Below are 25,097 nucleotides of genomic sequence, written 5' to 3'. Positions count from 1 at the left end.
GTGACTTGCCCAGGGTCACACAGGTAGGAAGTGTTAAGTATCTGAGGTCACATTTGAACTTGGGTCCTCTTGACTTCAGGGTTGGTATTCTATACACTGCTACCTAACTGTCCCTTTGTTTTCTCTTAAGTGTCCTTCCCTCCCCCCCCCCCCACCCCCCACCTAATTTTCCCTCTCCTTTGTTTCCTTTTCAGGTTATTTGTCTTTTTCTTTTTTCTTTGTCATAATCAGTCATTCAGCTAATCATTTAGCATTCATTAAGATCCTAATATATGCTAAATATTGTGTTAAGCGCCAGGTACACAAAAAGAGGCTAAAGATAGTTCCTGCCCTCTTGGAACTTATATGTATATACACACTTGTGTATATGTGTATTTGTATATGTATGTTAATATACATATATACATACACACAGAAGAGAATAAATATTTATAGAATAGATAAGAATAATTAAAAGAGAAGAGACACTAGCTTTAAGAGGGTTTGGGAAAGGCTTCTTTTTTTTTTTTTAATTAAAGCTTTTTATTTTCAAAACATATGCAGGGATAAATTTTCAACAATGACCTTTACAAAACCTTATATTACAGATTTTCTCTTCCTTCCCCATACTCCCTCCCCTAGATGGCAAGTAATCTAATATATATTAAACATGTTAAAATATATGTTAAATCCAATATGTGTATACATATTTATGCAATTATCTTGCTGCACAAGTACAATCAGATTAAAAAGGAAAAAAAAAGAGAAAGAAAACAAAATGCAAGCAAACAATAACAAAAAGAGTGAAAATGTTATGTTGTGGTCCCACTGTCCTCTCTCTGGGTGTAGATGGCTCTCTTCCTCACAAAATCATTGGAACTGGCTTCAATCATCTCATTGTTGAAGAGAGCCACATCTATCAGAATTGATCATCATATAGATTTATTGTTGTTATGTATAATGATCTCCTAGGTCTGCTCACTTCACTTAGCATTAGTTATGTAAGTCTCTTCAGGCCTTTCTAAAATCATCCTGCTGATCATTTCTTATAAAACAATAATATTCTATAACATTCATAATGCCATAACTTATTCAGCCATTCTCCACTGATGGGCATCCACTCTATTTCCAATTTCTTGCCACTACAAAAGGGCTGCCACAAACATTTTTGCACACATGGATTCCTGGGAAATGCTTCTGTAAAAGATGAGATTTTAAAGGCAGCCTGGTGGGTCAGTAGTCAGAGAGGAGGTCTGAGAACATTCCTGGTTCAGAGAAATTGCCTGGAGCTGAGAGATAGGGTGTTTGTATTTGGGATTGAGGAAGTGGGGATATTGGCCAGGTAGAAGGGATTAGATTATGAAAGGTTTTGAATTGAGCATTTAGCATTCTGTCTTGGAGGCTTTAGGAAGCTTCCAAAGAATGTGGGGAGAACTTGATGGAAAATCATTTTGTGGTTGTCATTTATTGGTTTGCCTTTGTTCTGGAAAAGGACCATGACATTTGGGAGGTAATGCCATTATATACAAGTGAGTTGGATTTGGTAAGGGAGGGTTGTGCAAAGTCACCAGCCCCATCCTTTCCTCCACAGCCATCTGGGCCTAATGGCAAAATATAGATCCTGACAATTAGAGATTAGCCTGAAGTAAGAAGATTTAGGTTTAAGGCAAGAGTCTTTTACTTACTAGCCATAAAAGCCAAGCCAGAAGCTTGATTGAGGAAGCATCATAGGATAGTGGAGAAGGCTGGCCATTTGGAATTAAGGAACCTTGATATAAGTCCTTGCTGTGCCATTTATTAGTTGTGTGACTCTAGGGTAAGTCATTTGACCTCTCTCCACCACAATTTCTTCCCCTATAAAATGGAGCTAATACTATTTTATTCCCTACCTCATAAGGCTGATGAAAGAAAGGCATGTAAACTATAAAGTAGAGTTGTCAAACTCATTGCCACAAGCTTACACACAAATTCCTGAGAACCAGATTAAGAATGTTATTTGAAAATATTTAGCAAAGTAAATAAAAGTTCAATCCAATACTGACAATATTAATTTGTGGTCTTCCAAGTCAATTTGTGGTCCATTGGGATCTGTTTTTTATTTGAATTTGATATTACTGTCTTAAAACAAAATATAAAATTGACCTACAGTTATTATTGAGTAGAATAACATACCTTCCTACAACCTCAGTTTCCTGGTTTATAAAGGGAAGTTAAACTATCTGTCTTACAGGAATGTATCTAAAGTGCTTTGCAACTATAAAGTGCTATATAGTCCATTATTATTATTATTATGAGTTTGTATATCCCTGACCTATAGTGCCTAGAACTCATCTGGTATAATTCTCTCATTTTACAGATAAAGAAACAGACTTAGAGAAATTAAGATACTTGTCAAGATCATAGCTAATTAGTGGCAGAATTGGGATCTGAATGTGGATTCCTTGATTCCAAATTCAGGGTGGTTTCACCTACCTCAGACTGTTTTCTTACTCCTTTTATTGTTGTTCATTCATTTTCATCATGTCCCACTCTTCATGATTCCAGTTGGGGTTTTCTTGCAAAGATATTGGAGTGGTTTGTCATTTCCTTCTCTATTTACACATGAGGAAACTGAGATAAATAAGGTGAGGTGATTTGCTTGGGCTCATGCAGCTAGAGATGTTTGAGGCCAAATTTAAACTAAGGAAAATTTGTTTTTCTGACTCTAAGCTCAATGTTCTATCCACTGAGCCCACCTCACACCATCTTCCTATCCTTAGTAGGTGCTCATATTTTGTTTGTTGATCTGAATACTTTTAAGAATAAAAATAAGGAATGAAAAGCTAGCCTTCATTGATACTCTTTTTTTTTTTTTTTTTTTTTTTTGAGACTGGATTCCTCTATTTCTCCCAGGCCAAAGTGCAGCAGCTGCTCTTGAACTTGATCTCACAAGACCTTAGAATTGTTTTATTTCTGATTTGGTCCAATTTATCCCTAGTTATCCCCTTCCTCCATGTGTTGGTGACAAACATAATTCTGATGACCCATTGGCTTAGCCTCGTTACAACTCAGAACTCCCAAGCCCAAGCAATTCACCTTTTTTAGTCTCCCTCTTAGAAAGGATTGCAGATATGTCCCACCATCTGGTTTCACTTGTATTCCTGAAAAACATGAATTGAATATTTAATAAATATTTATTAAGCATTTATTTTGTTACGTAGAGATAATAGCTAAAACCATGGGAGCTGATTAGCTCATCTAGAACATAAAGTAGGAAGAGAAGAGGGTACAAGACAATCTTAGGATATACCCATAGTTAGGGATGAAAGGGAAGTGCATGGATGATGATCTGGCAAAGAAAACTGAGTAGAGAGATAAGTAGGAAGAGAACCAAGAGATAACTGTTGTCACAGAAATCCAGGGAAGAAAGACTGGATGAGAGAAGTGGTCTCAGATATTCTTAATGTTACCAAAACACTGAGAAGGATGAGGACTGAGAAGATACTACATGTATTTTAAAAGATCTATCTTGGATTGGAAGTTTCTTTAATTTTGTGGGGTTTTATCTAGTGAAATAATTATTCTAGATTTTTTGTGATTGAAAGTCTGATGTATATCAGGGACTTATATACTCTTCCTTTCAGGCTGTCACAGTCAGTTCTTTAGGATTCTTCAGGATGTTTGTTAGCTGTTTTAGTATAGAATGCACATAGGGCAAAATTTAACCCACATGGGATTTTTATTTTCCTGAAAAAGGGACTCACACAGAGTTTGAAACCCTAAAGTAGATTAGTTACTGATGTTCCAGTCATTTTTTCAGACATATCCATCCCTTTAGGACCAAATTTGGAATTTTCTTGGCAAGGATATTAGAGTGATTTACCATTTCCTACTCCAGTTCATTTTACAGATGAGGAAAATAAGGCAAATGGACTAAGTGACTTGTCCAGAGCCGGCTGCCACCTAAGTGGCCCCAAAGTTGGATTACTTTCCTATTAAACTGAGAGAAATTTGTGGGGAAATATGTATCTTAATGTCTCGATCTTTTGTTTCAGGCTAAGGACTTCTAAGGGACTTCTCTCAAAAGCTAGACTGAAACCACATGGGGAAGTTTCTTATAATTATAGATTTAGAGTTGGAAGGAGTGGATTCACTACTATCTAAACCGAGGGAGTAGACTTTGATGACTCCCCACCCCTACCCCCCAGCTGTGAAAGCAGGGTTATTAAGAACTTACCTTAGGGGTGATTGATTATTATCCTCTGACTCCCATTGCTTACTCTGATGCTTAGAAATATGTCAATGCAGTTTGGGGGGGGGCACATTTAAAGTTATTATTTAATAATAGCTTCAAATGGGTTAAAACTAATTTTATGTTCCAAATAAAATCATTAGTGTTTAAGAATCATTTAAATGTTATTATTTTAATATTAAGCATGGAAACAAAATAGAGGTATAATGCATTTATAAAGTATTTTCTATGTATCACATGAAGCAGCTAGATGGCTCAATGGAGCAAATACTAGACTGGAGTTAACCTGAGTTCAAAATGCCTTAGACTTAAACTAAACAAGTAACTTAATTTCTATTTGCCTCAGTCCACTGGAGAAGGAAACAGCAAACTACTCTAATATCTTTGCCAAGAAATCTCCAAGCGATGTCATGAAGAGTCAGACATTAGTGAAAAAAAAATGACAGAATCACCATGTATATTTCCTGCTCCAAAAAGGAAGGAAACTGAAATCATGTTCTGCAAAGATGTCAAGAAACATATTTCAATAATAGTTATGATAATCTGTTGATTGGCCCGTAATATTAAGTTAATCTGGCTGTCTTTGGTGCTCTTAGTTCTTAAATTAGTAACGAGCTGAGATCTTAAAAAGAATAAGATTAACTGATTATAGAGACCAAAAGCTTCTCCCATTGTTTTGTTATGAACATTTCCTCCTCATGTTTTATTATTTATTTAAACATTAGTAAGTGTCTATCCTGTAATTTTAAGCATCTAATAAAGGCAAAAGTGAGATGCAGAGAAAATACTCTAGGAAAACTTGAGGAGAGAGACAACATTTTCATTTAGGGAGAAACTATGGGGTCAGTGGAGATCAGGAAGTTCCAGTGTATCTGTTGTAAGAGACCTTAGACATCACTAAGTGCCTACATCCAAACCAGTATATCTTCTTTAACTTACCCAAGGTACCTATACCCAGACTTTATTGGAGGACCTTCAGTGAAGGGAATTATTCCATTTCTAGCTCTAATTGTCAAGGAGTTTTTCTTTATTTCAAGCCAAATCTGCTTCCTTGTAATTTTTACCCATTTTCTTTTAGAGTTAAGAATAATGAATCTAATCCCCTTTCCAAATGATAATTTCTTTGGTTCTGGCTCTTATATGGTGTCATTCTTATACTTTTGGAGTAACTTTGCATAGTTGTATCTTCAGCACTTAGGACAGTGCCAGGCACATAGTAGGTACTTCATGAATACTTCATGACAGATTGATTTCCCAGATGAGTAAAATTAAATAATCATTATACCATTTATATTACTGGGTACCACATTGAAAGTTATGATAAAATCAGACCTGGAACTCTTGAGTGTAACATAGTAAATAATTAATAAACATTTGATTTATTGTTGTGATTGATATAGTGAGAAACCATCAGTGATGTTTGAAAATACTCTTGTATCCAAAACACTTTATTTCTACTGGAAGATACTTCATGTTCACAGATATGTCAATATAGGATATATATATATATATATATATATGTAAAGTGATGGGGTCACTATTGATTTAGGAAATCAGAAAAGGCCTCTTGAAGGAGTAGCCCTTGAGCTGATCCTTGAAGGGATTTTAAGAAGTGAACGTGAAGAGGGAGAATATTCCAGTTTATACAAAGGCATGGTGAGGGAGATAAAATGTCATACTTAGGGACCATTTTATAGGCTAATTTGGTTGAAGTGAAGGGAATATTGTATAATCTGCTTAAAAAGATACTTTAAATGCCAAAGGATTATATATTTTACCCCAAAAGAAATGAGGAGCTTCTGTCATTTTCTGATCAGAAGCATGACATCCTGAAATTACTTTAAGATTATTAGTTGGACAATTGTAAAGAAAGGTTAGATATTCTCTCTCCACATTTATCAATAGCATCTTAATTACAAAAGATTTTCCTAATCTTAATCTGTTTTGTCCTTTCTGCTGCATTTGACACTTTCAATCATCTTCTGAATATACTTTCCTTTCTAGTTTTTGCTTCTCTTCTTCTTTGACTTCACTTCTGTAATCACTAGTTGGTGGCTTAGGTGGATCTTCATCCATGTCAAGTCTACTAGCTTTTTTTGTCCCCTGTTGCTGTGTCTTGAGACCCCTTTACTTTTTATTCTGCTCTCTCACTTAATAATCTCATCAGGGGTTCATTGATCATCTCTGATCAGATGATCACCAGATCTATATAGCTAGCCCTAATCTCCAAAGGACTCTATAGTCCTGCTCTATAGTTATCCATCTCCATCTCTTTTGGACATCTCAGACTTGATGTTCCATAAGCATTTCAAACTCAGCATATTCAAAACATTATATTTCTTCCCAATCCTTTCCTTCTTCTGACTTCCCTCTTAATGCAGAGGGCAGCATCATCCACTCAGTTATTTAGACTCATAACTTTGATGTCAGCTTTAAACATCACTTATTCTACATTTCCACTGCACTGTTGAATCTTGTAATTTTTATCTTTATAACATCTCTTGTCTGTATCCCATTCTCTCTCCTATGCAGACACCATCCTCCTTGAGTTTCTCGTTGCCATTAGTTGGACTATTATATAGCCTTCTGGTTGATTTCAGCCTGAAGTTTCCATTCTACTTCATCCTCCACTCAGATGCCAAAATGATTGATCTTTCTAAAGTTTAGGGCTATTACTCTTCCACCTTCATCCCCCAGGTTAATGAGGTTGATATTGGCAAGGAGTATGGCCAGTTCTTTCTTCTTGACTGGGGCAAAGGAAGAGAATATGGCAACAGGTAATGGAGTGAAATGTGCAACTGAGGAGGAATGAGAACTGATCAATTGAATGACCAGCTATGATTCTAGAACTCTCATCATGAAACATGCTACTTAACTCCTGATAGGTTACAGAATACAGATTGAGACTGTTTTTGGACATGGTCAATGTGAGAAATTTGTTTTCCTTAACTATATATGTTTGTACAAAGAGTTTTGCTTTTATTTTTCAATTTGGGGATGGAGAGATAGGAGGGAACAAAGATGAATTTTATTTTTATTTTTACTAAAGCTTTTTATTTACAAAACATATGGATCAGTAATTTTTCAACATCGATCCTTGTAAAACCTTCTTTTCAAAATTTTTCTCTCCTTTCATCCCACCCCCTCCCCTAGATGGCAGGTAGTTCAATACATGGCAAACATGTTAAATCCAATATATGTATACATATTTATACAGCTATCTTGTTGTACAAGAAAAATTGGATTGAGGAAGAAAAAAAAAAACCTGAGAAGGAAAATAAAATACAAGCAAACATCAACAGAAAGCATGAAAATGCTATGTTGTGGTCCACACTCAGTTCCCACCGGCTTCTCTCTGGGTGTACATGGCTTTCTTCATCACTGAACAATTGGAATTGGTTTGAATCATCTCATTGTTGAAGAGAGCCATGTTCATCAGAATTGATCATCATATAGGATTGTTATTGAAGTATATAATGATCACCTGGTTCTGCTCATTTCACTCAGCATCAGTTCATGTAAGTCTTTCCAAGCTGCTTTGAAATGAGCCTGTTGATCTTTTCTTACAGAACAATAACATTCATATACCATAATTTTTTCAGCCATTCTCCAACTCATGGGCATCCATTCAGTTTTCAGTTTCTAGCACTACACAAAGGGCTTCCACAAACATTTTGGCACATTCAGGTCCCTTTCCCTCCTTTAAGATCTCTTTAGGATGTAAGCCCATAGAAACATTGCTGGGTCAAATGGTATGCACAGTTTGATAACTTTTTGAGCACAGTTCCAAATTGTTCTCCAAAATGGTTGGATCCATTTACAGTTCCAACAACAATGTATCAGTGTCCCAGTTTTCCCACATCCCCTCCAACATTTGTCATTATCTCATTCTGTCATCTTAGCCAATCTGACAGGTGTGTAGTGGTATCTCAGAGTTGTCTTAATTTTCATTTCTCTAATCAATAATGATTTGGAGCATCTTTTCATATGGCTAGAAATAGTTTCAATTTCTTCATCTGAAAATTGTTCATATCCTTTGACCATTTATCAGTTAGAGAATGGTTTGAATTCTTATAAATTTGAGGTTAATTCTCTTATATTTTAGAAATGAGGCCTTTATCAGAACTTTTGAATGTAAAAATGTTTTCCTAGTTTATTGCTTCCTTTCTAATTTTGTCTGCATTAGTTTTGTCTGTACAAAAACTTTTTAACTTAATATAATCAAAATTATCTATTTTGTGATCAATAATGATCTCTAGTTCTTCTTTGGTCACAAATTCCTTTCTCTTCTACAGGTCTGAGAGGTAAACTATCCTATGTTTTTTTCATTTGTTTATAATATCATTCTTTATGTCTAGTTCATGAACTTATTTCGACCTAATCTTGGTATAAGGTGTTAGGTGTGGGTCAATGCCTAGTTTCTACCATTCTAATTTCCAGTTATCCCACCAGTTTTTGTCAAATGGTGAATTCTTATCCCAAAAGCTGGGGTCTTTGGGTTGGTAAAACACTACATTACTAGTCATTGACTATTTTGTCCCATTATTATTTGACCCATTATTCCACTGAGGAACTACTCTGTTTCTTAGCCAGTATAAAATGGTTTTGATAACTACTGCTTTATAATATAGTTTTAGATCTGGTACAGTTAGGCCATCTTCATTTGCCTCTTCCCCTTCCCCCCCCCCCACCTCTTTTTTTAATGAATTCCCTTGAAATTCTTGACTTTTGTTCTTCCAAATGGATTTTGTTATCATTTTTTTCTAGGTTAGTAAAATAGTTTCTTGGGAATTTGATTGGTATAGTACTAAATAAATAGATTAGTTTAGGCAGTATTGCCATTTTTATTATATTTGCTTGACCTATCCAAGAGCACTTGATATTTTTCCAATTGTTAAGATCTGACTTTATTTGTGTGGAAAGTGTTTTGTACTTTTGCTCATATAATTCCTGACTTTCCCTTGGCAGATAGATTCCAAATATTTTATAGTATTGACAGTTATTTTAATGGAATTTTTCTTTTTATCTCTTGCTATTGGATTTTGTTAGTGATGTATAAAAATGCTGATGGTTTATGTGGATTTATTTTGTATCCTGCAACTTTGCTAAAGTTATGGATTATTTCTAATAGTTTTTTAGTTGATTCTCTGGGGTTCTCGAAATATACCATCATATCATCTGTAGAGAGTGATAATTTTGTAAAGATAATCTCTTTTTCATCTCTTATTGCCAAAGCTAGCATTTCTAATACAATGTTGAAACGTAATGGTGATGGTGAGCAACTTTGTTCACCCCTGATTTTATTGAGAATGGTTCCAGTTTATCCTTGCTACTTATGATGTTCACTGATGGTTTTAAATAGATGCCACTTACTATTTTAAGGAAAAGTTCATTTATTCCTATACTCTCTAGTGGTTTTAATAGAAATGGGGGTTAGATTTTATTAAATGCTTTTTCTGTCTCTATTGAGATAATCATATGGTTTTTGTTAATTTGTTAATTAAAATAATTCCTAATTATTGCTCTAATTTCCTCTTCATTTGTCATAAGTTCTCCCTTTTAATTTTTGAGACTATTTGATTTTCCTCTTTCCTTTTTTTCTAATCATATTAACTAAAAGTTTATCTATTTTGTTGATTTTTTTTCATAAAATCAACTTATAGTTTTATTTATTAATTCATTAGATTTTTTTACTTTCAGTTTTATTAATCTCTCCTTTTATTTTTAGAATTTCAAGTTTGGTATTTTGTGGTTTTTAATTTGTTCTTTTTCTAGTCTTTTTAGTCGCAAGCCCAATTTATTGATTTTCTCTATCTCTATTTTATGCAAGTAGGCCTCTAGAGATATAAAATTTCCCCTTATTACTGCTTTGGCTGCATCCCATAAATTTTGGTATGTTGTCTCATTATTGTCATTCTCTTGGATGAAATTGTGAATTGTGTCTATGATTTGCTGTTTCACCCATTCATTCCTTAAAATGAGATTATTTAGTTTCCAATTACTTTTTGGTCTTTTTTCTCCTAGCCTTATATTGCATATGATTTTTATTGCATCATGATCTGAAAAAAAATGCATTTATTATTTCTGCCTTTCTGCATTTGATTTTGAGGTTTGTATGCCCTAAAACATGATCAATTTTTGTATAAGTTTCATGAAGCGCTAAAAAAAAGTAAACTCCTTTCTGTCTCCATTTAATTTTCTCCAAAGATCTATCACATCTAACTTTTTTTTTTAACATTTTATTTACCTCCTTAACTTCTTTCTTATTTATTTTGTGGTTCGATTTATCTAATTCTGAGAGAGCAAGATTGATATTCCCCATTAGTATAATTTTGCTGTCTATTTCTTCTGCATCTCTCTTAAATTCTCCTCTAGGAATTTCTATGCTATACCACTTGGTGTATACACACACACACACACACACATGTATAGTATTGATAGTGCTTCATTATCTATAGTAGTCTTTACTAAAATATAGTTTTCTTCCTTATCTCTTTTAATTAGATTCATCTTTGCTTTTACTTGATCTGAGATCAGGATTGTTACCCCTACTTTTTTTTCCTTCACTTGAAACATAATATTTTCTACTCCAGTCCTTTTACCTTCACTCTGTAAGTATCACTGTGCTTTAAATATGTTTCTTGTAAACAAGATATTGTAGGATTCTAGCTTTTAATTCAATCTACTATCCACTTCTCTTTTATGGTGGAGTTCATCCCATTCACATTCACAATTAAAATAACTAATTCTGTATTTTCTGCCATCTTATTTACCCTAGATTATGCTTTTCTCTTTCCTATCCCTCTTTGCTTCTCCCTAGTGTTTTGCTTTTGATGACCACCTCCCTCAAACAGTCCTCCCCCTTTAGAGACCTCCCCCTTTTTTTAAACACCTTTCCCCTAATTCTTCTTTTTTCTCTTTTATTATTCTTTTCCTTACTTTCCCCCCTTTCCTTCCTATTTTCTTATAAGATGAGACAAGTTTCTTTGTGATACCAAATATGGCTGATACTATCTGTTAGAGTCAAATCTGATGAGAGTAAGATTCACACAATTCTCATCTCCCTCCCTTCATTTCCTCAATTATAATAGGTTTTCTTTGCCTTTTTGTGAGATGTAATTTCCCTTATTTTACCTCATTTCCATCTTCTTCCAGTATGATCTCTTTTCTACCTCTAGTTTCTTTTTCATATTATCATAATAAAATCAAATTATACTCGCATTCTCTAAGTATATCCATAATAGAAATATAGTTCTCAAGAGTTCTTTCCTTTTTACCTTTTTATGCTTCTCTTGAGTTCTGTGTTTGGAAATCAAATTTTTTGTTCAGTTTTTTTCATTAGAAGGTGAAATTCACCTATATCATTGAATGTCCATCTTCTTTCCTGACAGATAACACTCATTTTAACTGGATAGTTTATTCTTGGCTGTAATCCCAGTTCCTTTGCTTTTCAGAATACCAGATTCTAGGCCCTTTGATCCTTGGAGGTGGAAGCTGCTAGGTTTTAAGTAGTCCTATTTGTGGCCTCTGTATATTTAAATTGTTTGTTTCTGGCTGCTTACAATACCTTTTCCTTAATATGATAGTTCCATGGGGATTTAATTTTGGGGTCTTTTTCAGGAGGTAATCAGTGAATTGTTTCAATGGCTATTTTATCTTCTGATTCTAAAATATCAGGGCAGTTTTTTTTTTTTTTTTGGTTTTGTTTTGTTTTGTTTTTTTTTACGATTTCCTGTAAGATAATGTCTAGGTTTTTTTTTTTTTTTTTTTTTTTTTTTTTTTTTTTTTTTTTTTTTTTTCATCATGGCTTTCAGGAAGCTCAATAATCCTTAGATTGTCTCTCCTAGATCTATATTCCAGGTCAGTTGTTTTTCCTAGGAGATATTTCATATTTTATTCTATTTTTCCTTTTTTTTTTTGTTTTTGTTTTTGTTTGACTGATTCTTGAAGTCTTGGAGTCATTCACTTCCATTTGTTCAATTCTAATTTTTAGTGTATTATTTTCTTCAGTTACCTTTTTTACCTCCTTTTGCAATTGGCCTATTAAATTTTTTTGTTCATTGCATTGTTTTTCCATTTTTGCCATTCCTTCTTGCAATGATCTCATTTCATTTCCTCATTTTTCTTCTAACTCTCCTTTAAGAATCCTTTTTGCAATCTTTGAAGAAAGCCTTGTGAAATGGGGACCAGCTCCCGTCTCTCTTTGGGACTTCTGGAGTTACTTTGCCTTTAGGAACCTCAGGATTTGAGGTCTGTTCTTCTCTCCATAAAAGCTGTCTGTGGTCAGAGTTCTTTTTTGTTTTTTATTCATTTTTTTTTTAAAAGCTTGAAGTCTGTTCAATGCAAAGAGTGATAGCTGCTTTAATTTGTCCTAGAGCAGTTCTGCTGATTGATTTCCAGTGCTAGGTAATGGTGGCTAGGTCCGGCATTCTTCCAGGGCTCAAATGGTTTATAATTTGTCTTTTATAAAAGGTAAATTTGCCAAACCACCTGCTTGTAACCAGGACAGAGTGGCCTAAGAGGCTCACAGAAGATTTCCAGGTGCATGGAAGCTACAATGCTCCGACTCTCTACTGCAGCTTCTTGCCCCAGTCTCCCTATGCTGTGGTCTGGGTTTGGCAGACTGTCCTCCTGCCCAATTGAAACAGATCTGTTCTGACATTCTTCCAAGGTATCTTCTTGAAATGCATTGTACTCCAAATATTTGTGGCTTCTCACTCTCCAACTGAGGCTCCCCTCTCAGTCTTTTCAACTGACTGACTGAAGCTCTAAGAGCTTCTTTATATATGATCTCTTAAAGGTGTGAACCCAAAGGTTGACTCCTCCTCTGAGAGAGTGGGATTGTGAGTTTCTGACTTGTGAATCCCCAGAACTTGTGAACTCCAGTGTGTGAGCTAATGTGTGAACTCTCAAAGGTGTTAACTTAAGCATTGTTTCTATCAATACTAGTGACTTAATACCTTGTAAGGATTTGCTCTAATGTGTGAACCAATGAGCATTGTATCAATTCCATTGAGTTAACACTAGGATTCTAACAGAAAATGACTTGCTGATTTTTTCTTGAATTTACTAGTCAGGACTCTGTCTGGTGCTTTTTTTCGAGATCTTCGTGGGGGTTGGATAGTAGTTAAGTTGTTGTCTTGCTTACTACTCCAGCATCTCTACTTCCTCTAGTCGCTTTCTTGACATAATTCCATACTACTCTCCAGAATGGTTGATTCCACCAACAGGTCATAGGATCATAGATTTAAAGATGGAAGGGAAGTTGTAGATTATATAGTCCCATTCTCTCAATTTACAAATTAGGAAATTAAATCCCAGAGAAATTAAGTGACCAGGTCCAGGTCACAACAATAATAAATGGAAGAACCAGCATTTTGACTCACAACCTCTGATTCCAAATACAATATGCTATCATGTGTGTCTTTGCCTAGCCCCTCAAATATTGACTTTCCCCATCTTTTTTTAGTTTGCTAGGTATCTCATCAACTAATTCTTTTAAAATACACAATTCTTATTTTGAATATAAGAAAGACAGCAAATGTTAAGGAAAAAATAATATAGATCACTAATGTCTGTTTCTTTCTGTGTCTTTCTACAGTGGAATGAAACAATTGAGCTTTTTCGTGCTAAGATGCCGTTACGGAAACATCGAAGTCATTTCAAAAGTTATGAACATTGTTTTACAGCCTCAGAAGCTGTGAATTGGTTACATAATCTACTTAGGCATAACCAGAACTTTGGTCCAGAAGTGACTCGCAAACAAACGGTTCAGCTGCTAAAAAAGTTCCTGAAGAACCATGTTATTGAAGACATCAAGGGAAGGTGGGGTCAGGAAGATTTTGAGGACAACCGACATCTTTACAGGTACTTTGTTTCCTCTCGAGCCCAATTTTGTGTCTGCCCATCCCCCAGAAATGTGTGATGAGAACCTGGTAGAGATTGGCAGATGGGAATGAACTGAGCACCTACTTGTCTACCTATCTTCCTACCTGCCTGCCTATCTTCTTACCTACCTACCTATCTATCTATCTATCTAGCCATCTATTTACTTATCTACTTATTTATTCATTTATCTATTTATATATATCAGAAACTGTACTAAAACTTGAGAATACAAAGGGGAAAATGAAGTAGATTTGAGAAGCTTACATTCTATTATAATTTCTGAAATAAGAATGTCTATCTCTCTTTGTCTACTCTTTTCTTTGACTACATGGCTTTATTTGAGGGTGGAGTGAATTCTATAATAATTACAATGGTGGTTCTACTGTAGTCTTTCTGGGTCCCTCTCTTACATTATTGTATTATATTCTTTTTTAAAAGAAATTGCATTTTCTTTTTTTATGTAAACTTAATCATTAATAAACACAAACTTTGCACATACAAAGAACAACAAGAAGAGGATTTTATTAGAAATTGTGAACAGCTGTTAGGTATAGTTTGTTTTAAAGAAATATGCCTGTTTGGTGTGTACATATATAATCTATGCAATATATAATATATAAAAATTTATGTATATGTGTGTGCATAATTTATGTAAATATTTTGTGTACATGATTTGTGTATATATTATATATGTGTATGTATCCTATATATCTTTACATACCTATATTTACATATTTATATATACTTATATCTATATCTGTAACAATATAGATATATCTTTATATACTTATTACTATATTTATATATACCTATACCTATATCTATATATATAATCATAGACATAAATTTATATTAACTAACATTTATATAACTCTTAAAATGTGATAGGCTCTGTTCTAAATACTTTATTATTTCATTTGATTCTCGCAGAAATTCTGGGAGATAAAAGCTATTATGCTTCCCATTGTACAGATGAGGAAACTGAGGCAAATGGGTTAAATGACTTGTCCAGGATCCCACAGCTGGTCAGTGTATGAAATTAGTTTTGAATTCCAGTCTTCCTGGCTCCAAGCTCAGTGTTCTATCCAGTACACCATATATATTACATTTAATTACATTTTCTTTTTCATGTGAATTTATCATCAATTACATACATAAACATTGCATATACAAAAAAATAAGAAAAATAATTTTATTAAAAACAACTGCTTTTAGGTAGTTTTTAAAAATATGTAACTTTACATAGTACATATAGCAAATAAGATTTGAAACTTCTCTGTGTGTCCTTCACTTTCTTTCTTTCTTTCTTTCTTTCTTTCTTTCTTTCTTTCTTTTTCTTTCTTTCTTTCTTTCTTTCTTTCTTGCTGAGGCAATTGGGATTAAGTGACTTGTCCAGGGTCACATGGCTAGGAAATATTAAGTGTCTAAGGCTAGATTTGAATTCAGGTCCTCCTGGATTCAGGGTGGTACTCCATCCACTGCACCACCTAGCTGCCCCATCCCCTTTTAAATCTTTTTTAAAAATAGTTTTTTTTTGCTTTTCTTTCATTTCCCCCTGTATCCTATCCCTCCTACTTCTCTCTCCACCTTCAGTAATTCTTCCTTGGAATAGTGTAGTTCAGCAAAAGAAATCAACATATTGACCATATCTGAAAGTACATATGTCAGTCATGGAAGGAACTTTTAGATTTCATCCATATAGTCTAAAGCCCTCATTTAAATATGAGAAAACTGAGATCCAAAGATCTTTGTGACTTAACCAAAGTCATTCAGGTAATAGATGGGAAAGCTGGAATTTGACCTTGGGATGTCTGACTTCAAATCCAGCATTCTTTCCACTATGCCACAATGACTCACATTCATATACTATGACTTGGCCAGTTGTTCCCTAATTATTTGGCACCTATTTTGTTTCCAGGTCTTTGCTATTACAAAAAAATGTTGTTTTAAATTCCATGTGGTAGTGTCCTGGGGCCAGCTTGTATGGGCTTATAAAAGCTAGTTGTTAACATTTCATTGTGAGTATTTACATACCAGAAATTGGCAAATACTACAAATTAGAATTTGAGTTATTATTTGGAGGAAAGGCTAATAACACAAATTAAACTTAAAAGTTATTGTTGGTGTGCGTGAGAGTGTATATCTATGCATACATATAAAAGAGTCAGTTGTTAAACATTTGTAAAAACAACTGTACCTATTAGTTCTTTTGCTCTGTTCTCAGAGTTCCTGTTTTCATTTCTGGATTTATTAGTTATTTGGGACATTTTTTCTCATGGTTGTTAGTAATCTGTATTTCTGATTTTGAGACCTAGCTATTCCTATTCCTATCTTTTGACTTCTTTTCCTATTCCTATCTTTTGACTACTTATCTTTTGGGAAATAGGTTAAATATATATTTTTTTATGTTTAGAACAATTTTTTACAAATCTTGGGTATTAGATATTTATTAGAGAATTTTGCCATGAAGATTTTTTCCCATAGTTTTTTCCTTTCTAATCACATTTGTTTTCTTTTGCAAAAGCTCTTCAGTTTTATGTAGTTGAAATTGCTCCTTTATGATAACTTGTGTTCCTTTTTAGATAAAGTTTTTTCTTAAGGTATAGTTGTAAAACACCTATCTCCCTTTCCAAATTAAAAAAAAAGAAATTTAAGCAATGTGTCCTATATCATATATATTATATTACCACATGCATTGTGATATATAGTATAAAGTATTATAAATATGTTGATATAAATCTAATTTCTTTCTTGCTGTTTTCCAGTTTTCTCATAGGATTTTGTTAAATAGGGAAAAAATTCTTGGCTCTATACTTGGTATCTTTGGATTTAATGAATACAATGCTTTTATATTCAAGCATTCCTGGGTTTTGTTTATGTTAACTGGATTATTGATCAACTTTTCTATTTCTTAAACTAGAATCTATTGGTTTTGATGATAACTGCTTTGTAGTACAGTTTAAGATCTGGTACTGCTGTCTTTCTCCTCCCCGCCTTTATTCTTATCCTTTTTCATGATTTCCCTTGAGATTCTTGACCTTTTATTCCTCCCCTCTGCAGCATTCTTGAAATATACTGTTTTTTTCTGCACATAGAGAAAACAAATGATTCAACTTTTTTTTTTTTTTTTTGGCTTTTAGTACAGCCTTCTTAGAATCTGCAAAAGAGAATAGACTAACTCAAGAGAGGAGGGTTGTGCTGAGTCCCTTTGAGTGATACAGAGCTCTGATCTCAGCTGGTGGTTAATTTGGCCTTTGTGAAAAATACAGGACCCATATCCAGGAATTTTGCCAATATTTCATTTGTTCCTATTTATCCCTGACAATGCAAATCTGCCCTTACCCTGTTCTCACAGTCTCCTGTCTTGATGCAAATCAGACAAATTATGTGGTCACTTTTATAATATGAACATTAGCAGGTGCTAAATAAATGAAGGAAAATGGAGTCTTTTCCCCTTCAGTCCTCTTCACTTTAATCCTGCATTCTTGACTATTTGTAGAGTAATGAGATTGGAAAGCAGGTGGAAGGACATACAGGGTGTCCAAAAAGTCCTACTGCACTTTTATGGTTTGGTAGCTTGAAACTGTGTTAAGACTTTTGGAACACATTGTATACAAATTTAAAGGAAAGAAAGGATAAGCATTAGAAGAGTGAAGAAAATGGATGAAGTGTCTATGAAAGGGCCCTTTGAAAGGGCAGGGAAAAATGGAAATAATCAGTGATATGAGCAATTTAATACCAACTTCTTCTTGTTGCTCATAGAGAAGCTATGGGATCTACCTACCATCTTACAATTGGAGACATGCTATCATGGGCAGGAAAAACCTGTTAAGTTCATCTGAACTATGACTTTAGGAGACATTCTTTTACTTAATATAGGATCAAAGATTTAGCATTGGAACAACATGTAGGAGAATGGGTAATGAGGTGACATAATGGACAGAATGCCAAGCCTGGAATCAGGAAAAACTCATCTTTCTGAGTTCAAATCTGACTTTGGATAAGCTGTATGACCTGGGCAAGTCATTTAACTCTGACTGCCTCAGTTTTCTCATGTGTAAAATGAGCTGGAGGAGGGAAATAGCAAACCACTCTAGTATCTTTGCCCAGAAAATCTAAAAATAGGGTCACAGAGTCAAATATGGATGAAAATGACTGAACAACAAAGCTACAACAGCATCAGAAATATAAATGATAAAAACAAACATTTGAAAAGTTAATGATTAAAATTATTATAATATTTATATGCTTCTTATTAAAAGTCAACATAACTGCCATGTTCTGGTATACATCACTCTAGTTGATTTTCATACTTTGTAATTTTTGTAAAATCTTTCATCAACTGCTGCTCAGTAACTGAAAGGATTGTATTTGTAATTCTAGCCTTAATTTCATGCAAAGAATGAAGTTTTGATGAATAACTGACCCTTTTGATGTGTGCCTCATAAAAAAAAAAGTTTCATGGCGATTTAAAGTGACTTCCACAGTTGTGCAATACTAGCTTTCACTTGCTGTGTGGTTATGAGTTTGTCCTCATCCCTCAATTCAACTGTTAAGACTTTAAGGACAGCGTCATCTGTTTAAGCCCCTCAATTTTGCTTTTCTTCTGTTTCTAATATTTTATGTACTTTGACTGTCTATTTCTGAATAGACACCTCCACCCATTCAGCAGTTTGAGAAAATGTCATACAGAAACTTTTGTCCATGTAATGCATAAGTACAATTAAAAATATATTATTCAAAATTCCTAAGACCAAATAATGTTAAATAAATTTAAATAATTAAACTTTCAAGTTATTCTTTTTATTGGTTAATAACATTGACACTTCTGAAGTTATTAAATCTTAAAACAACACCAAGACATTCTGTAATTATCATAAAGTCATGAAAACTACGCTGGCCCAATTTGCTACTAATGGGTGGATAACTTTAAGTGAGTGGTAAATTCTTTAGGGATTTTTTTTCTAAGATCTGTAAAAGTACATGTTGTCTAACTAGTCCTTTTCTTTAAAGATAAAACAAATAATAGGGGAAATTTTGAGCAAAAAAAAATACAGAAATATTAAAAAAAACAGGTCTAGGACTGTGCCTCAGATTCAGAAATAGATATTATTTAATCAGATGAGATATTATTCAATAAATGGGTCTCAAGATGTGATTTAAATGGAGAAAATTCATATATGGGTGAATTCCACAGCAAACCCTTTAGATGATCTTTGAGAAAGTGCTGTGGACTAAATTTGTATAAGCTAACCTGATGATGAACCTTTCTAAACTTAACTTACCTCATTTTTTAACAAGGTACAAACATAGCTCAGAGATATTGTGGGTTGAGTTCTACACCTCTGCAGTAAAATGAATCTTGTAATAAAAACAGTCATACAGATTTTTTTTTTGTCTCTCAGTGAATATGAAGGCTATGTTTACCCTTAAGTTGGCAATAGTATTATGTCTAAAAGAATATGGTATAAATTAATTAAATCTGAGCTTTCAGCAAGTTGTAATATTTTTGCTGGTGGAGAGTCTTGCCTTGATGTTAATGGCTGCTGACTGATTAGGAGAGTGATTGCTTAAGGTTGGGATGACTGGCAATTTCTTAAAATAAGACAGTAATGAAGTTTTCCTCATTGATTGACTTCTCCTTTCACTTGACCACTTAGAGGACATGTAGGATTGTTAATTGGCTTAATTTCAATATTTTTGTGGCTGAGGGAATAGGGAGACCTCAAGAAAGGGAGAGAGATTAGGGGACAGCTGGTAAGTAAAGCAGTCAGAACACACATTTTTCAATTCTGTTCTCTGCATTATGAATTCACTCTGTGGGGCCCAGAACAATTAGACTAGTAACATCAAAGATAACTGATAACAGATCACCATGGCAGATATAATAATAATGAAAAAGTTTGAAATATTTTGAGAATTTACCAAAATATGACAGAGACACAATGTAAGCATGTTGTAGGAAAAATGGTGCCGATAAACTTGCTTGATGCAAGATTGCTACAAATCTTCAATTCATAAAAAAAAACTAATATCTACCAGCTGCAATAAAGTGAAGCAAGATAAAATGATGTAAGCCTGTGGTAGAGTTTTGTCACTGGGCCCATTCTGATAGCCTCTCCAGCTTGGATAGAGCTTGTAACAGCTTGTCTTCCACAGTGAAAGTTTTCAAGAAACTTTGTCATAAGAAAAAACATATTATTTTGGTGGAATAAAATAATAATAATAATTAAGTTGATTTTAATCTTAAGAAGTATGGCAAATTAGGAGGAAATGAGGAATTGGAAGAAAGCAAGGTTCTGGTATCTAAATGACCAGAGTAGGTAGAGAAGATTGGATATACCTAGTAGTTATTCATTTAGACTCTTTCAATACTTCGGCCTCCACAGTTGTGTAATATTAGCTTTCATTTGTATTCACATGTCTTTATCTTCATGTTCCCATCTGGGTATTGTTTCTAAAGATGGCATCACCTGTTTCAGCTTATTATTCTTGGTACAGTTTTGTATAAGTAACTCCTTTGAATAATATCATCGAATCTTTATTAGGTCTTTCTTTAGAACTTTCAATTCTGCCTTTATTGATACATTTTTTATAATATTTTATTTTTTTCAAATACACGCGAAGATACTTTTCAGCATTCACCTTTGTAAAACCTTGTATTTCAAATTTTTCTCCTTCTGTCCTCTTTCCCCACTCCCTACTTTGATATAGGTTAAACAGAATTTTTTCTTAGAGTGACTTAACAATTTTTTTTAATGAACTAAGTAAACATTAACTAACATGAACATTTCAACATATGAAAAATAGGAAATATAGATTATATGAAATGATGAATCTTGATCACATTTAAAATTTAACATGATAGCACCAGCACTGCTCAGTTGGTCTCTTTCTTAATTTTGTATTTCTTTTGTGTATTTTTAAATGTTTTTGTTGATTTTTTTTAAAATCACACTCGAGACCTCCTCTTCTTCATACAGCTATTCTCTGTCCCCAAATAAAAACCTGCCTTTGTAGCAGAGAAGTATAGTCAAGAAAAAAAAAAATGTACCTTGGTCTTGTCTGAAAATCTATGTCTCTTTGAGTAAGTCACTCTGCCAATAGGTGGGAAACTTGGTTCATCTAAGTCTTCTGAAATTTTCATTGGTCATTGCATTAATATGCATTTTAAATATTTACAAATTGTTTTCTTTTATATTATTATAGCATTATATAAACTGTTTTCTTGATTACACCCATTTCATTCTGTATTATTAAATTCTGGTCTTTCAAATTTCTCTGAATCCATCCCTTTTGTTTTTTCTTATGGAGCAAATAACATTGCATGAAAAAATATATTAATTTGCTCTAATATTCCTCAATATGCCCAAAGTCATTTAATACAATAAAATATGCTACTATAAATATGTTTGTGTATGTGAATCCTTTCCTTCTGCCTTTAATTTCTTTGCCATCTGTGAGGTACGTGAACACTAGGTGAAAGGGAATGAATAGCTTAGGGACTTTAGGGGTATGTTCCAAATTGTTTTTAGAGGGATTGGATCAATTTACTTCTCCATCAATTATGTTAACATTATCCTTGTCTCTCCATGGCTCCTCCAACAATTATTACTTTCCTTTTTGTCTTTTTGCCAGTCTGTGGTGCAAATGAAATTATTTCTATTTCTCTTATTAATAATTATTTGGAGCATTTTTTTCATGAGAGCTTGCATTTCTTTTGAAAATTGCCAGTTCCCATGCTTCAACCATTTGGCTACTAGGGGATAGCATTTGTTAAAAATTTATATCAATTTCCTGTCTATTTTAAATACCAGACCTTTATCATAGAAAGTTGCTGCAAAAGATTTTCCCCCCAATTTAACTTTCTTTTTAATTATAATTCTTTTTTTTTTAGCTTATGCAAAAACTTTTCAGTTCTTTGTTGTCAAAATTGTACATTATCCCCTGTAATATTCTAATCCTTGTTTGTCAATAACTTTCTATATTTATCTAAATGATGTGATTTAGGAAAACAATTTCTGTTTGGTTTGGACACCAAATATTGGGGTTCATTCATGTGAAGAATTCATAATGGCCATTTTCTTTGGCAAAAGGTAGGTTATTTGGAAGAAGTTATAGACAAAATTAAGATATATAATAGATGCCAAAAGTGGTAAATATGATATAGAGTGTATAGCTAGTAAGGAATGTTAACACTTAATGGAAAAGACTAGTTCCCTAGTGGAACTCACAGTTAACCAGAAGAAAGGGTACACTCCATGAGGTTGGAGTATGTCCTTCATTGGATAAATCTATAGAAGAGTTTAGCACCCTAAAAGAGGTAGTTAGCTATAAGAAGAAGAGAGAATAGATGTATGGTAGGGAATGAGAGAAGAGATACTACATGGCATGGGGTTGAGGGGAGGGGAAATTTCACCATGAGGTAGAGTGTTGTGATAGGCTGAACCAAAGGGGTCCAGCAAAAATGGCACGAGTCATAGACAAATTGGGGAAATTTAACCTCAAGGTTTTAACTTTCTAGCTGGACATAGCAAGATGGGGCTACCCATGACTATACCCAGTTACTCAGGACGTCATCAGAAAGCATCTACTTCCTTCCTCTGATTTAAGATATAATCTTTCACAGTTAGGTCATTTTTTTTTAGCCAGTAAGCATTAATTAAGCACTTGCTGTGTGCTGGGGTTTGAAGATAGAGGTATGGAAGAAAATGGTATCTGCTCTAAGGAGGCTTACATTCTAATGAGGAAAGTTCATACATAAACGAAAACTTATCAGAGGTGGAAGAAATGGAGAAATGTTTGAGCTGAGTTTTCCCCTTAGATGAATCTTTTTTTTTTTTTAAATAACTTTTTATTGATAGAACTCATGCCAGGGTAATTTTTTACAACATTATCCCTTGCATTCATTTCTGTTCCAATTTTTCCCCTCCCACCCTCCACTCCCTCCCCCAGATGACAAGCAATCCTTTACATGTTGAATAGGTTACAGTATATCCTGGATACAATATACATGTGCAGAACCGACGTTTTCTTGTTGCACAGGGAGAATTGAATTCAGAAGGGATAAATAATCCGGGAAGAAAAACAAAAATGCAAGCAGTTTATATTCATCTCCCAGTGTTCTTTCTTTGGGTGTAGATGAATCCTTAAGAATTTTATTGTATTATATTGTTTATGGTATATAGGTTTGTTTTCAAGTTTTCTTAACAGGTTTTAATCTAATAGTTAATCTAATAATATATCTCTAGTATTTGAGCATCTAAGTGGTACAGTACAGTGCCCTGGGCATGGAATCCAGAAAGACACATTTTTTGAATTAAAATCTGGCCCTAGACACTTACTAGCTGTGTGATCCTGGAAAAGTCACTTATCCCTGTTTACCTTAATTCTTAATCTGTAAAATCCAATGGAGAAGAAAATGACAAACCATTCCAGTGTCTTTGCCAAGAAAAGCCCCCAAATCCAGGAAGCATTGGACATAAATGGACAATAACTCCAATAGTATTTGGTATCTTTTAATTTATCAAACAGTATTATTATTTAATTCTGGATCATTTAATTAGTATATTCCATTGATTAACCTTAAATTTTTTTTAACCAATACCACATAATTTTGATGATTATTACTTTGCAGTACAATTTGAGATCTGGTACTTTTCTTGTCACTTTAAAAATTATTGAAATTATTGACCTATTCATATTTCAGATTAAAATTTTGTGATTTTTCCTTAATATATATATATATATGAAATGCAATCCTTTGGTAATCATCTTTTTTCCTGTGAGCAGGCTTATCCACAAACAATTACTATATCTTCAATTATTTGAGTTTTCTGTAGTGGCATTTTATAGTCATATTCTTAATTTATGTATTTATTTTGATATGTGTATTTCAAAATATTTTTATAAATTATATAGTTTTTTTCTTGGACATATTTCATATGTGTTTAGGAAATTCTTATTCTTCGTAAGGATAGAGTATTATCTCTTCCTCTTTCAATGTAGGTCAGCACTTGATCAGTAATTAATAGGCTTAGAGCAAAAGTCTATAACTCTCTTTGTGTACTGGACTCTTTTGGCATTTGGGTAAAACCTATGGACATATTTTCAAAATAATGGTTTTAAATGCATAACACAAAATGCAAGAGATTTTAAAAAGGAAAATAATTACTTCTCTCTCTCTCTTTTTCACTCTTTTTCTGTCTTATCTGTCTAAAAAGGTTCATGAATCCGAGGTTAATAAACCCTGATTATGACAATTGATTAGGACAGTGAGAGATTAAATAACTTGCCCAGTGCAAGACATCCACAGTATATGTGAGGCCAGATTTGTATTCAGGACTTCCTGAATCATTGGCTAGCTCCTTATTTACCATACCATGGTATAGTTGTTTCAAATGGAATTTCTTTCCCCTTCTCTTTTTGATTGGTTTTGTTGGTAATTTGCAGAAAGGTTCATGATTTTTTTTTTAAGTTTGTCCATGTTCATATCCAATTTTTAAAAAAGTTTTATCCATGCTTTAGTCTGTAGTGTTAGACCCTTTCTGGTATTTCATAACCCCTTCCCCTCTCCCCCTTTTTTGGTATCTTTTCTTTTGCTGTATTTTATCTCATAATATGTAGTATTGACTTTTTTCTTTAATTTCTTTCTTCAGGGTCACACATCTAGTAAATGTTAAATGTCTGAGGCTAGATTTGAGCTCAGATTCTCCTAACTTCAGGGCCAGTGCTCCATCCACTATGCCATCTAGCTGCTCCATTTGTTATTGTTCTTGAGGAAATGCTGAAACTCAGAAGTTCTTTCCATCTCACATTTCACCATTCTGTCTCAAATCTCCTATGACCACATTCAAACCAATTTCTTATTCTTATCAGTTTTTTTTTTTTTTTAAATTCTGGGTTTCTGAAAACACATCAAAACACAAAAAGGAGACTCTGTAAAACTGTAAATCTCCATTTCATTTCACTTGCTTAAAAATATATTGTAAATTCCACA

General features: G+C 33.6%; 1 protein-coding gene across 1 annotated transcript in view; it reads left to right on the top strand.

Annotated features, from left to right (window-relative positions):
* Positions 1 to 25,097, top strand: part of DEPDC1B (DEP domain containing 1B) — a 125,398-nt gene that overhangs the window by 11,158 nt on the left and 89,143 nt on the right. The window contains exon 4 of the mRNA XM_051971223.1: positions 13,812 to 14,077. Within this exon, the coding sequence (XP_051827183.1) occupies positions 13,812 to 14,077 (266 nt within the window). The remainder of the gene's footprint in view (positions 1 to 13,811; positions 14,078 to 25,097) is intronic.

This window comes from Antechinus flavipes, chromosome 1 (genome assembly GCF_016432865.1).
Source record: "Antechinus flavipes isolate AdamAnt ecotype Samford, QLD, Australia chromosome 1, AdamAnt_v2, whole genome shotgun sequence".
Classification (NCBI taxonomy): domain Eukaryota; kingdom Metazoa; phylum Chordata; class Mammalia; order Dasyuromorphia; family Dasyuridae; genus Antechinus; species Antechinus flavipes.
This window is presented reverse-complemented; position numbering and strand designations above follow the sequence as displayed.